The sequence below is a fragment of the Megascapheus bottae genome, chromosome 3 (assembly GCF_031878675.1).
Source record: "Megascapheus bottae isolate mThoBot1 chromosome 3, mThoBot2.hap1, whole genome shotgun sequence".
NCBI classification, from domain to species: domain Eukaryota; kingdom Metazoa; phylum Chordata; class Mammalia; order Rodentia; family Geomyidae; genus Megascapheus; species Megascapheus bottae.
The window spans coordinates 61,264,704-61,280,003 of NC_143511.1; the positions used below are offsets into that span (position 1 = coordinate 61,264,704).

At 46.4% G+C, this 15,300-nt stretch overlaps 1 protein-coding gene across 2 annotated transcripts; it reads right to left on the reverse strand.

Moving 5' to 3' along the window:
* Positions 1 to 581: 581 nt before the first annotated feature.
* On the reverse strand, positions 582 to 14,944 carry Zbtb5 (zinc finger and BTB domain containing 5). 2 transcript variants are annotated; one of them, XM_090330272.1, is made up of 2 exons: positions 14,735 to 14,944; positions 582 to 4,803 (listed from the first exon to the last, which is right to left on the reverse strand). In XM_090330272.1, exon 2 carries the CDS (start codon positions 4,797 to 4,799, stop codon positions 2,763 to 2,765), a length of 2,037 nt encoding a protein of 678 aa, XP_090186398.1. In that variant the 5' UTR covers positions 4,800 to 4,803; positions 14,735 to 14,944; the 3' UTR covers positions 582 to 2,762. The 2 variants fall into 2 exon arrangements, with proteins under 2 accessions (XP_090186398.1, XP_090186397.1); XM_090330271.1 differs by lacking the exon at positions 14,735 to 14,944 and adding an exon at positions 13,392 to 14,622.
* Between the last annotated feature and the right edge of the window lie 356 nt (positions 14,945 to 15,300).

Below are 15,300 nucleotides of genomic sequence, written 5' to 3' on the forward strand. Positions count from 1 at the left end.
CCGCCCCCACACTTGGGTCACTTTGTGCATATTATTGTTCACCCTTTACACAGGTGAATGTATAATCTCCCTCACCCAGGCCAGGCCGAGCCCTAGCACTGCCATTTGCAGAGTCCTGCTCTATGCTAAAGGAATCAGCTTCAACTCTTCCTCTAGCCCAGCCAAGGGCAAAGGAGCTTTCTACTCAGGAGGCAGCCCAGGGCACAGTGCAGGTTGAGTGGCCCTCAGGGTTACACGGGTATATCAATGAACTCTCACTCACGTCCACAGCTCAGACATGAGTACAAGGAAACCAGAAGGAATAGTTGAAGGGAACCATCACTGTTATTGACAGCACTGTCACAGGGGCTTGGTTTGAAAAGTACCAGAAAGGGCCCAAAACAAAAAAAGTACTCGTGGGGTTGGAGGTGTGGCTTCATTGGTAATGTGCCAGCCAGTGAGTGAAAGTGTCAGGTACTAAGTGTGAGTTGGAGTCTCAGACCACTCATCCCCGCCCCCCCCAAAATAAAACTAATCAAAGCAGGGCTAGCAGAGAAAGAACCTTAGTCTAAGCAAATGGGGGGAAAACATAGAGGCATGAATATGACAAATTTTTTATTTCAAAATGTCAACTCTTACCAGCATAGCACCACTGACATAGGTGCCCTGATAGAACTTAATGAGGTGATCACCAGAATACATTGTACAAGACTATGCCAGGCTATAATTAAGGCTAATCAATCAAAATTCAGGTCCCCAATAAGTTAGAATCCAGGCGGGGTCTCTGGGGGCTGGTTCTCCAGAGAACCTTGGAATTGTTTTTTAAGTGCTACAGCATGTCTGAGGACACTGGCCCATAAGCTTGTTTCTCGCACATAGAAACTGATTGACCAAGAGGTAGATGAGATTCCAAGTTCCATTCAGCAGTGGAGAGAGGGCTCTGGTGTGTGTCGGATGAGCCCCAAAGTGAAGTCCACTTGTGCCAAGCAGGTATGAGGGGGCAGGCTCCTGGCCCTAGGCCCAGGCCTTCTCCATGCTGACCTACCTGACTCCAGAGATTAATCTCACAGGACACTGGTCCCACATCAAGAGGGTAGAATTAGAGCCCCTCACATCACTTGACAATGAACCACACACAACTGAACTTCACAGATGAAATCCTCCACACTGGTCAAGAGGAGGAATCGCAGGTTTCCCTTTGGGGCTTCCTCCCAGGGAATCAGTTCACAGGAGATGCCAAGCCCTCTGGAAACACCATGGTTTATCCAGAGGTGTAACTGCACACACTAGACTGAGAAGATACACACTCATTTTTGCTTTAGGGTACATATAAATACTTGCCTTTCTAAACTTAAGAACTCAATTTCTTGAATTATGCACAACTGTTTGGTATCTGAGAGCTATGTATGAAAAAACAAAAAACAAAAAAACACCTTTTGTTCATGCAGGAACTAAACTGACAGCTAGAGATGCATGAACCTTTGCCGCCCAAATGGAGGACAGCGAGGCAAGGTTGGGGAGGTAGGACAGGAGGGTCTCGAGAAGCCCTGGCTAGTGTCCAGAATGCTTCTCAGGTTTGAAAGCTAATGGGTGACTTCTATGCCATGGGCTGCCTAACATGTTAAGCCTGGAAAATATCCATCTATGAACACTACTGCCTATAGACTTCACATAATTTTGAACACTCAGTATTGGGTTGGAAGAGAAACAAGAATAAAAATTTAGGGTGTATGCTTTTAAAATATAGCAATTAATAAAACCACAGAAGGTAGCATTCTTTCTGGCTAGTTTGTAAGTGATAACAGTAATCCAGGACTGAAAAAGATGCCACATTGGGCATGGGAGTGTGAAGTAAGGGAACAGAAGATGGTGGGCTTGTCCTTAGGAGACAGATGTCTGACAGGACCGGTCTTCAACAGCTGGATGGAGCAGAGGGAAAATGTGCCAGGAAAAACCCCACAATACATGACTTCACTCCATCAGAACAAAGACAAACACTAGCTCTTTGCTGACATTCAAACAGGAACTGTAACCTTGGTAATACAAGTTAAAATACTGCTAAAATAGCACATAGAGAAATAAAACCCTAGTGGTCACTCCCTACAAGTATATACTCAATTTACAACTTTGTTTTGAAGCCAGAAAAAAAAAGTTAAAATAAATCTATCTAAGAGAGACATCTTCAAAAGTATATACAGCTGTTAATCCAAGAGAGTGCTCGCCTAGATTCAGTGTCAGCACCATCAAAGGGCAGTGTCTGTGACTGCAACTCAGACAAAAAAAAAAAATACAGTACTCTGAGACCTAAGACTGACTCAGGATACACTTTAAAGCATCTGTGGCAGACAGGCATGTCCTCAAGGGCCTTCCTCGAAGACTTGGCACCAAGTTGCCACTAGTACATGATGCATTTTGCATCATGATACGGGGACGTACTACTCTCTCCAGAGGGCATGGGAAAATCTAAATGCTTCCTCAGAACATTACAAAAAATTGCTTTAAAAAAAGTTTTATGCACTTCTATTTTTAATTTTTAAATGTGTCACTTTTAATGACATCAGTTGCAAACTACTACAGGCCTGCATTACTCAATCCTCAGGAAGGAGCTGGCCCTTCTGGCAAGGTACACACTGCGCCCAGAGATGCTGCAGCAAACGTGCCACGTGGAACCCCTCTCGACTTTCCTGTCATCAAAACTGACAGCCGAAGCCTCCAACCCGTGTGGCAGGAACTCCCCACCAGTCCCACAACTGGCCTAAACATGGTCTCACGAAGACGGAGAGTTAGAGCAAAGTGCTGGGAAGGTTGCTGCTCTGCCAGCGCAGGCAGGTGGTTTTGGAATGTTTGTACAGGTGGCTGGACTGACTGAACCTCTTGCCGCACTTGAGGCAGGCGTAGGGCTTTTCGCCTGTGTGGACGCGGATGTGCTTCTTGCAATCTGTTAAAGTCAGGAAGGTTTTGCAGCAGATCTTGCAGGCGTACTTGCGCGCTCCTTCTACCACCAAGACGTTGTGCTCGGATAAGGCCTTCTTGCACTTTGACAGGACGTCGGCAGATGCTCTGGTCAACTGTGGAGGGCCAGGCTGGGAAGGATGGCCATTCTCAAACGAGGGTGCAGCCCCATTCATCATCAGCTGGGAAGTGGCCGCATTTTCAGGGATCTGGGAGCTCCTGACCGAGGTGACGACCGGCATCTTGGGAGCTATGCGGCGGTAGTAGGGAAAGGTACTGGCCCCTCCTCTTGGGGAACCCATCATGACTCGGGAAAAGGAGGAGTGGAGGCCTAGGCCAGACCTGGAGAAATCCATCCCAAACTGCTCTCCTTGGTAACCTGAAGCGGGCACACACGGCAGGCCCATCACCTCCTGCATGGGTCTGACGAAGTGCGAGTCGGCAGGCTCGCTGAACGGGTTGTCCCCGTGGGAGCCGGGGGCGGAGGAAGGCCCGCCGGCGGGCCCGGCCTCGGGACTCAACAGGTAGGGGGCCTCGGCCTCCAGCCTGCAGTCACTCGTGGTGTTGGGGATGTTGTCCTCGTTGTTCTGGCTGGCGCTGAAGTTACTTCCTCTGCTCTTGTTGAGGAAGTTTGAAATGCTAAAAGTAGACTTGTGCTCGAGGTTATTGGTCACCTCCAAGATGTGGATGTCCCCCACCCTGTCCGTGCTGGACTGCGGGTCTGAGAAGCTGCGGTCGCTGCTCTCCGGGCTGAGGTCGATCTTCTCGGCGCTGACGGCCCCGCCCTCCACCTCCACCGACTCGCTGCCCTCCGCCTGGGAGGTGACGTCGCTCACCTCGTCCTGGGGCTCGGGCGAGCTCAGGGGCTCCGACTTCACCACCACGCGCATGTGTTCCTTCTCCCCGAGCCCGACCTCGGCGTTGTCACACGGGAAGCCGCTCTTGTCGCCGCCGGCGCCGGCCGCCTGCTCGAAACTCGTCTCCACCTGAGTGGCGCGGGAGGCCATGGAGAGCGGCGCCATGTTGCCGGCACTGTTGTCGGATTGGCTAGGCACCTGGGCATCTTCTTGAGCACCGAAAGACTGGTCGAACATGAGCGCGCCGTCCTCCTGGTTGTCCGTCATCGCGTCGGGCTTAGGGTTCTCCACCATTTTCAGGGAATCGGGGGAAAAGAACTCCTCGCGGGGATGCCCTCCCGGGGGCCCGCTCTCCGGGGTGGCGTCGGAGACGGCCGCCTCGTCCAGGGCGGGGCGCAGGCGCTGCCGGGCCCGCTCCTCCGCCGACTGCTTGCGCTTGTGGAGGCGCCTCATGGGGAAGGGCGCCCGCTGGTCCAGGTTCCCGCGCAGGGACGAGCTCATCGGGGCCGGGGGCTCCTCCACACCCTGGCTGGCGCCCAGGGCCGAGCTGACGATGCTCAGCCCCAGCTGCTGGAGCATGAAGGAGCGCTGCATGCGGGCGCTCTGCTCCTGCGCGCGCTCGCTGGGGGGAGACATGGGCAGCGTCCTTGTCGTCAGGTAGTGTTTACAAGCCTTCACCACCGAGTTCAGGTGCAGGTGAGAGGCTGCCAGTAAGACATCCATGACATTGCTCTCCCCCAGCATGAGCGTCGAGGTGTACATCATGTCAATCAGCGCGGCGAACGCCTCGGCCGTCACCACCTCGCTATCCAGCTGGATCATGTTCATGGTCTGATCTCCTTCTGCCACCGAGAACAGAGCCCGGAAGTGTGTGCTGCATGCTGCCAGCACCGAGCGGTGGGCTTTAAAATGCCTGTTCCCCACCACAATGACACAGTCGCAGAGCTGGCTGTGAAGCCTCTGGTAGTTCAGTTGCTGGAAGATCTGTTCAAAGTGCCCTGGGAAATCCATTTTCCTACAGAGGAAAAATGAAGGAAAGTGTTAAAATCAGAAAAGCCTGAGGCAAAGCCAGAACACCAAGAATGGGATGAAAACAGAGGCCTGGGTGCCCTTGGAACTTTTTTTTCCCCCCCTTCTTTCCTTTTGTTGATAGCAGGGTTTGAACTCACAATCTGGGGGCTGTCCCTGAGCCCTTTTCGCTCAAGACTATTGCTCTACCACTTCCGGTTCTCTAGAGGTTAATAAAAGATAGGAAGGAGTCTCAGGAACTTTCCTGCCCAGGTTGGCTTTAAACCACAATCCTCAGGTCTCAGCCTCCTGAATAGCTAGGAATACAGGCAGGAGTCATCAGTTCCTGGCAAACAAATGAATTTTGAGAGATACAGACAGACAGACAGAAAAGTGTGTGTGTGTGTGTGTGTGTGTAAGTGGTATGTGCTGGACCTCAAGCCCTGGGCACTGTCCCTAAGCTTTGTTGCCCAAGGCTAGAGTTGTTGAGCCACAGCTCTTCTGTCTGGCTTTCTGCTGGTTAGAGACAAGAGTCTTGTGGACTTTCCTGAATGGGCTGGCTTTAAACCATGATCCTCAGAACTCAGCTTCCTGAGTAGCTACGATTATAGGCATGAAGTACCGCACCTGGCAGAACTTTAAAAGCTGGCTTTGAGGCCAGGAGTTTGGCCTAGTGGTAGAGTGCTTGCCTAGCATGCACGAAGAACCAGGTTCGAGTCCTCAGTACCATATACATTAAAAAAAAAAAAAGCTGGCTTTGTCTCTGATCATGGGCACACACATAAGAACTTGTCAAGAAGCAGACACCAGTTCAGCTCTCAGCACTGCTAGCATTCGTACATGTCAACCCCTTTACAGGTATCCACTCAGCCTTATAACAGAGGATCTGTGTTAGAAAGGAACTGGTGTGGATGAAGATGTATCTACCCAGAAGTTTGTTGTGTTCTGCATTCCTTGAGGTCAGTGAATAAACACCAAGAAACCACAATGGTCTTAGTAACCTTGTGGAAAGGGTAGTAGTGGGGAAGAGTTTGTTATTCACACGATAGTAGATCATTCATTTGTGCCCTCGTGCCTGAACACCACCCTTAAAAAGATATTGCAGTAATTTTCTACTAATCTTCTAAAGCTGACCTAGTGTACAGCTTTAAAAGGCTAACTTCTAACTGGTCACACAACCTGACATACATGGACCTCTTTTCCCCTTCATGAACAGGAAGGCTGTTCTGGTGTCAGGAAAAGTGGAGAGCCGGTAAGATAAAGACAGAAGGCCTAGGGGCCAGGAGTGTGGCCAAGTGGCAAAGTGCTTGCCTAGTATACATGAAGACCTGGGTTCAATTCCTCGGTACCACATACATAGAAAAAGTGGGAAGTGGTGTTATGGCTCAAATGGTGGAGCACTAGCCTTGAGAAAAACCAAGGAGTGCGCTGAGGACCTGAATTCAAGCCCCAGGACTGGCAAGAAGGAAAAAAAAAAAGATAAGAGGTCTGTCTGGAAGGTCTCTCTGGAAGTTTGCAATTTGGAAAAACAAAGCTGGGGGAGGGAGGCTACCCAGCAAGCACAAGGACCTGAGTTCAAACTACAGTACCACTAATAAACAGATCATGGGTACAGCAAAGGAAATCCCACAGGGACAGAGGAGGTTAATGCTTATCTGGAGCAAGAAATGAATGTAAATGGACACAGAGGTTTTATGGGAGTAAAGGGGAGGAACAGAAACATTCTAAAGTTTGGATGCAGTCATAATTATATCATTTATTAGAAAAGAACTAAGACAGTGGAAGAATATGTGACATAGGCCTCTCACAGGAAGACAGCACTTCAGTCCTTTGTTCACATCTTGCCTGAATTCTTCTCTTGCCAAATGGTCAACTTAGTTGGCCTAAATTTCTGGTAAAACATACATTATACTACACGTAAAACCAGTAGACTGGGCTGGGAGTTTGGCCTACTCGTAAGAGTGCTTGCCTAGCTTGCACAAAGACCCAGGTTCGATTCCTGGAAATGGTGCTGTGGCTCCAGTGGTAGAGTGCTAGCCTTGAGAGAAAGCCCAAACGACAGTGCTCAGGCCCTGAGTTCCAGACCCAGGACTGGTAAAAAACAAACAAACAAAAAAACCCAGTAGACTGTGCCTCAATAAATAACAATGGGAAATGGAAAACAGAATGAACAAGCTTGGCCCAAAGCCATGTTTCGCAGATCCATTTTGAACTTTAGGGCTTCTACAAAATTAAACTGACCACTTACATAGGAATAGGTATTAGCCATAAGCAATTTGTAATGAAAACTCAGGTCACCTGCCAGCCAACCTGTGTAGCATTCCAACGATAAAATGATAACTCTACTACACTAAGACTGAGCTAATGCTCAACACACCTGAGACAGAACTTTTTCTTTTAAACTATGCATATCTTTCTTATTCCCTGCCTCAATTCTCCCTACTTAACTTGAAGTCATATTCTGTACCTCGGAAGATGGCCAGAGAAGCAATAATGTCCTATCTTCTCATGGTTGCCAAGTAATAAATCTCCTTTCTCTGCCTATCACAATGTCTCATTATTCAGTATATGAGGGTCTGTGGCTGGACCTATTTGGAACTCCTGGTCTTTGGGCTTGGGATCTAAAAACTCAGAATCAAAAACACAGCTATTTGATGTCTTTAACTCCCATTTCCTGCCAGGGAAGCAGGAAGTATTTCTTTTTCCTATATCTATTTTAACTTTTTTTTTTTTTTTCTGCCAGTCCTGGGCTTAAGCTCAGGGCCTGAGCACTGTCCTTGTGCTTTCTCTAGGCTAGAGCTCTACCACTTGAGCCACAGCACCACTGCTGGCTTTTTTCTATGTATGTGGTACCAAGGAATCGAACATAGGTCTTCATGCATACTAGGCAAGCACTCTAGCAGAAGGCATTAAAATCCCAGTCCTTAACTTTTTTTTTTTTTTTTTTGCCAGTCCTGGGCTTGAGCTCAGGGCCTGAGCACTGTCCTTGGACTTTCTCAAGGCTAGAGCTCTACCACTTGAGCCTCAGCACCACTTCCGGCTTTTTTCTATGTATGTGGTACCAAGGAATCGAACCCGGGTCTTCGTGCATGCTAGGCAAGCACTTTAACCACTAGGCCAAACTCCTGGCCCTTAACTTTTTTTTTCATATATTTTTATTGTAATTAATAGAAGGATTACATGATATTCACCAGATAGATGGTGCATTAATTCCCATACATTGATACCTTTTCACATGTCTTGGTCCCCATTTCCCTCCCCCCCACCCCCACCCGTCATCTTGTTTTCCCCCGTTCCCTATCCAATTTCAAATAACCAAATACAAATATATCCAATATATCAGGTAACAAAGCGAGATAGTGTAACAATATGAGATAACCAAGGGGCAGAGTCCTTAACTTTTTATCCTAAAATAAATCCTTGCTAAAACTTCCACATTTTGAGAGTGTCCTTTTTTTTTTTTTTTTTTTTTTTTGCCAGTCCTGGGCTTGAGCTCAGGGCCTGAGCACTGTCCTTGGACTTTCTCAAGGCTAGAGCTCTGCCATTTGAGCCTCAACACCATTTCTGGCTTTTTTCTATGTATGTGGTACTGAGGAATAGAACCCAGGTCTTCATGCATGCTATGCAAGCACTCTACCACTAGGCCAAACTCTCAGCCTGAGAATTTCCTTTTTTTTAGATACCTTGAAATGCTTTTCATGATTGGACCTAGGATTTTTTTGTGTGTGAAAACCTAAAAGCAGAGGGAAGCTTCTCAAGCATTCTCCAGTGATGCAATCATTTGCTCTGATGCCCTGCTCTGGTGGAATAAGCCATTGCTATTCAGGTTCCTGGGAAATAACTGAAATGGTAAGCTCTAGATTCAAATTTAAAAAATGCATAACAAGGGTTGGGAATTTGGCCTAGTGGTAGAGTGCTTGCCTAGCATGCATGAAGACTCAGGATCGATTCCTCAGTACCAAATACACAGAGAAAAGCTGGAAATGGTGCTGTGGCTCAAGTGGTAGAGTGCTACCTTTGAGAAAGCCCAAGGACAGTGCCCAGGCTCTGAGTTCAAGCCCCAGGACTGGCAAATAAAAATAAAAGTTCTACTTATTGTTTTTCTGCATGCTTGCTCCATTTCAGCCTCCTAAGTGGCTAAGATACTCTGCCTCAATCACCAGTCCCCAGATATTTAAAACTTTTTGGTATTTTCAAGTCCGATAAAATTTCTTACTGTGTGTGTATGTGTGTGTTGTTAAGGAGAGCAAAAACTAAAAGCTCCCCTGCCCATCAGGGAATATTGAAGTTCAACAATAGTAAAACAACTCAGTCCCCCTTCCAGGAAGGAGTGACCTTATCCCTGTCCCCATTAGCTAGAATATTCACCTGCTTTGTGTGGAGACCTGCCAAATTCTTGCCCAAATTCAAACCAAGATGATAAGTTAGATCACACAGGTACTACGAGGCAAGCTGTAACCCTATTGGCTACCTGTGTGTAGCCGATTTGACCACTCAGTCCCTCTGTGTATGTTACAACCCCATTGGCCACCTGCCTGTGGCCAGGCTTGAGTACATGATTTTTATTCTTAAAAACCCAGCTTGAGAACCACTCCAGATCACGGTGTTAGCTCCAGAGTCTGTACTGTCTATCTTCTTCCCCAGTAAGTTTGCCGTTTTTTTATGAGACTGTCTCTGCATGGTGGACTCTGGTGAGACGTGGAATCCCCTTTCCCTCACCCATAACAGTGTGTGTGTATGTACGACACTGTCCCTAAAATTTTGTATTTGGACTGGATAGATTATCCAGGGAGGTCTGAGCACCCTAGCCCCCACTGCCCTTGATCACCATGACTTTCACAAATGAGTTATAAGACATAAGCTAGTCCAATCAGTTTGCCCTGGGGACTTAACTAGTACCATCAAGAAAGGTATTGTTTTCACTCAAAATATAAATTTGGTGAAACCATATCTACCTTAATACTTAATATTAAATTCCCATTTAATAGTTAAGAAGTCTGAATAGCCTCTTTGGTCTTGGCCACCAGCACGGCCTTACTTCTGAACTCCTTTTCACATATAGCCATCTAGACTAAGGAAGACTCAAATTTCCGGGTCACAGACACCTTGGCAAACACTGGAAGCACTTGGAAGATGTAGTAATGCTGGTGATATGGATCCACTCTGGTTACTTTTGGAAAGTTGCTATGAGTCATTACCTCTTAAGAGAAACAAGAGATTTTCCCTGCCTGTCAGTCGTGATAAACTGTGGACACTGGTAAATGCTGCTAAAAACCACTGGAGTTGCTCTCATCACTGATGTGGCTGGGTTGGACTACACAGAGTTCTGAGGGAAGGGAAAGCTCCCTAAGCAGCCTGTCATCACGAGGTCAAATTCTTCAGCAGAAGAGCTGAGACGATTAAGAGTATTGGGGTGCCTGTATCCTGGTGGCCTGAAGCCATACAGAAGGAGGTTCATTAAATGCTTACATTCTTTTGTTTGTAGTATGAGTATAGGTTCTAAAATAACAACTCCATATTCCTGTATTGGGATCCTGCCCAATGGATGCTAGACATGAGGAGTATGGCCTCTGCTGATTCCTGTTGACAATTAAAATACATTTGAGGGGCTGGGAGTTTGGCCTAGTGGTAGAGTGCTTGCCTAGCATGCACGAAGACATGGGTTCGATTCCTCAGCACCACATACATAGAAAGTGCTCAGGCCCTGAGCTCAAGCCCAGGACTGGCAAAAAAAAAAAAAGGGCCAGGAGTTTGGCCTAGTGGTTAAAGTGCTTGCCTAGCATGCATGAAGGCCCGGGTTCGATTCCTCGGTACCACATACTTAGAAAAAAGCCGGAAGTGGTGCTGAGGCTCAAGTGGTAGAGCTCTAGCCTTGAGAAAATCCAAGGACAGTGCTCAGGCCCTGAGCTCAAGCCCAGGACTGGCAAAAAAAAAAAAAAAAAAAGTACATTTGAAAAAAAAACCCAAAAGAAAAAGAGATACATTTTCTCAATTCGTAGATGCTACCTGCTACCCACCACAATTTCCTCTCTGAAAACCCTTCCGTAGATTATTAACTTTATTTTGTGTGTGCGCATGTGCACACACAAGCATGAGCTTGAAGTGCTTGAACTCAGGGCCTGGGCATTATGGCTGAGCTTTTGTATTCAAGGATAGCACTCTACCACTTGAGCCACAGCTCAACTTCCAGTTTTTTAGTGGTGAATTGGAGGTAAGATTCTCATGGATTTTCCTGCCCAGGCTGGCTTTGACTGTGAGCCTCAGATCTCAGCCTCCTGAGTAGTGAGAGTATAAGTCTGAATCACCAGCACCAGGGGCCGGGAAGATGAAAAGAAAAGGACTGCTTCAACTCCAGGCCTCCATTCTCACCTGTTTTGCTCACAGCTGGGGCTCTACCACTTCAGCCACCTCTCCAATCCCTATTCTATCCCTTCTGAATCATCACATCTATACTGTTCAGTAAAAGACTGATATTTGACTTGCTGAATTCCTTTTGATAATTTACTCAAAATAAAATATAATGTATTGCTACTAGAGGTGTTTAGATTGTTGTAGCATTTCTGGGTTCCTGGCACAACAGAACTCTCAAACAGTGGGCTTCCTTTCCCAGTCCTCTTTCCTCAATTCTCTTTGTCATAGTGATTAAAAGAGAAGGACTACAAAGGTGAAAGTCTTGTGTTTTTAGAGGAAGCTGACTGAATAGAATTTAATTCTATTATATTGTAACTAATTAAGATGTACTGGAAAATAAATTGCACCATGTTAACAATATCTTGTACATAAAGAAAAGGAAATAAGTCACCCTAATCACTTTAAAATAAAGAATCTGTAAACTTTTGTTATCAAGGATATAAAATAACAGATTCTCCAAGTACATTTTCTAAAAAGCATATCCACCACTATTCTTTTAAGTTTATAAAATAAACGTTTGGAATTTCTATTGATATAAAAAAATAACTTTCTGGGGGTTGGGAATTTGGCCTACTGGCAGAGTGCTTGCTTAGCATGCATGAAGACCAGGGTTCAATTCCTCGGTACCACATACATAGAAAAAAAGCCAGAAGTGGTGCTGTAGCTCAAGTGTTACAGTTCTAGCCTTGAGAAAGTCCAAGGACAGTACTCAGGCCCTGACCTCAAGCCCAGGACTGGCAAAAACAAAACAAAATTAAAAAAACTTTCTGGAAGCTCTTTTCAATAACAAATTTTCTCAAGAGTCCAAAGGCAAATTTGGAAAATACATTGATATATTAAATTCATTGAGTGTAAGAATCCTTTCATTAAATTTAAAATGCTAGTGATTATAAACTGACTATAAACTTCATTACTAGGAAAGTCTTTTTTTTTTACTTTTTATTTTGCAAAAGGGTTGGCTACATAGCCCAGATTGGCCTCAAATCCTCCCGCCTCAGACTACCTAATGCTGGGATTTCAGGTGTGGCCCACCAAGCCCAGCTAAACTGTGAATTAAGACATAATGCCTACTTATATCATTCTGTCTTCAAGAAAAGGAAAATGTGAACCAAACGTTTTTAAGAATTTAGGAAATATATGAGCCATCAATGTATGATTCCATTATGTTAGAAGATGAAAAGAAAAATTATCTACAGATAAGAATAGATTCTTACATTCAAGGTTATTTTACTATATACATTTGGTACTCCAACACATATTTTAGTGAATACAAATAGAAGTAGTAAAATGAGAAGCATTCTGAAAATAATCATGAGATTAAAAGCCACTGTTCAGTGATGAAAATGATGAAAATAACTGTAAAGAGTAAGAGGTTACTCAAACAGCTGGTCCCTTAGCATGTGAGAAGTTCACTTCCTACTTAAACAAAAGGTGTAGTGTTGCAATCCTTCCCACCTGCTACTGTTGGGAAAATAGCCTCTTCTAGACAACATTCATGAAAATCATTAAGTACAATTTTTTAAATTATATATTCAAAACATTTATAATTTACATTAAAAAGTTGAAAGCTAACATGGAATCAATACCTTGGGCTCTTTCCTCCCTTCACAGTAAGAATATGAGGCATAATTAGGATTCCATGTCAGGAGTACAACAACTTCTACCACTCTCAGTGCACACAAAATATTTTCCAGTCTCTAACAGAATAAAACATGTACATACAGTTTGCCGAAAGTCATGTTTAAAAACCTTTCCAATTGGGACATTTGAAATATGATGTAAAAGTCAATGTTAATAAAATCTAACAACCCCCCAAAAAACCTTTCCACTTGAAAATGTCTAAATTATGAAAAATATCTCCATCTTAAAAAGCTTTCATCTTAAATTTCATCACGTGTAGAAAAACCAATGAATCAAATCCAGTCTGCCAACATCCCAGCTAGCTGAAAGTTACATTGTGGGTTTTTTCGTTGTTGTTGTTTGGAGGTAGAGAGGTTTGAATTCTGGGCCTTACCCTTCATGGGTTGGCTGAGCTACCACTTGGAGCCCAACCTCCAGCTGGAAAAGTTGAATTCTGCAACAACTTTTAGAAAGAAAAGCAAATCTCACAACAACAAATTGACTTTAGCAAGTCCTGCAAAACTTAAAAGGGGCCAAAGTAAGACCTTAACTAGTTAAGCTTACCTGGTAGGGTCACTGAGCTGGCTGCAGTGACCAAGTCAGTCTTCCCAAGTTGCTGAAATGTCCAGAAGAGTTAAAGCAAATAGTGGAAGGCCTTCCTCTGGCTTAAGCGATTTTTTTTTTTGTTTTGTTTTTGTTTTTCTGAAATTCTTTCTCCTCTGTCCATCTGGTCTCTTCCCTCCCCACTCTTAGTTACTGCCAAACAGCTTCAAGAATCACAAGACTTTTATCAAAGGAAAAGCGAATTCTCCAGAAAGAGTGAGATAGATACCCAGCCCAGCTTTTGAAACGACCTAAGGCCCAACTGTTCTATAAGTCAACAATCATGACTACAGTATTTTCTTCAATCTCCAAAAAAACTCAAATGGATATGACATCTTATACTTAGTCCAACCAAAAAAAAAAAAAAAGGGACGTAGTAGTTTTGATATTTTTTTGTTGCAGTTGTTGAAGGTGAAGCGTTTTCTTCTATTAACCAGATCTGAAGCACAATACTTAGTAATCAAGATTTTTACTGTTTCCCCCCCCCCAAAAAAAATGTTTTCCTCCAAGTTTAAAAAATATTTGTCTTCTATTTAGGAATTTGCTTCAGGCATTTTAGGGAAGGAAAAACAAAAAAGAAAAACCTAATCTTCAACACCCTCCCCCCTTAATTCACTGTCTTACACTAGTGGATCCACACAAATCTGTCCTCCAGACAGAGGGAGGTGACAAAACGATCGGCGCTTACCACCGCACCTCCCACCTCCACGGCTTCCCAGCACCAAAGTAGGAGGCACTGGGGAAACGCCTGTTCCACACTTCGGTCTCTCCTAACAAGTTGAGACATTCCGAAACTGACTCCACCTCCCCGGAGCCCAGGCTCCTTCCCGCATCCAGACGGTCTATGGCCTGGATGGGATGGGATGAGATCCCGTCGCTCCAGAAGACCCAGGATCGGGGCGAGACGGCCACCCGCCTCCATCCCGCAGGGCAGGAGCCCTTCTATTCATCCCGCAAGGCTGGAGGTCCAGAGGCCTTTCCTACCCCACGCCGGGAAGCTCGGTCCCCAGCGGCAGATCCGCGGGGACGCGAGCCCCCGCCCCACCCCGCAGACCGACAGCCGGGCGTCGGGACACGGGGGACGCCTGCGCAGAAGAGCCCGTCTCCTCTCCGCCTGGCCCTCCGATCAGAAAGGTAACAATACCCTCTCAGAAAGACAGGAAGGGTAGGCGAGGGGCATCGGTACGTGCCCGCGCGCTTTCGGACGCCTGGGCGCGCCCCCAGGGCTCAACCGATTCCACGTGAGCGCGCCGAGCGCGCGCGCGCGCGCACCTCCAGGGCTGGAGCTGACAGGGTCGCCTCACCTGAGTCGGGCTCCGCCCCCTTTCTCCTCACTGGAGGAGGCGGTGACCCTTCTCCGAGCGGACCTGACACTGTCGGAGGAGGCGGGAACGTCCAGACTGGCGTCTCGGTGAATGGGACGTCCTCTCCCTTCCGCCCGCCTTCCTCCCGCCCACCCCTCCTCTAGTCACCCGGCTCCTTCAGCCGGTTCGTCGAGGCTCTCAGTGAACGCGGCGACGGCGACCGACAGTAAGCGGAAGTGACGCAACACGAGATCACTTAAACCCGCTTCATTCCTCCGCCCCCTAACCGAATTTCCACCAATCAGAAAAGGGGAGGGCGGGGCCTGAGCTGAAATGTGGCCAGCTGCCCACGGAACTTGAGGAATTCACTCGTTCTCCCACTCCCCCCTAAAAAACTGACCAATCCACGGCCCCGAGAGCCCGGTTGTGTTTACTACCGATCCAATCCGTGAGCGCTCTGGCCAATCAGCGCTTGCCTTGCTATACGTAACCCTGTTATCAAATGCTTTTCAAGGCGGGTTTTCATCACTAACACCGAGAAGCAACTGCGGGCCACAGCCAATCAA

What these genes read in the sequence shown, in the direction of transcription:
- Zbtb5 (XM_090330272.1), bottom strand. Translation starts at nt 4,799, where the DNA reads ATGGATTTCCCAGGGCACTTTGAACAGATCTTCCAGCAACTGAACTAC.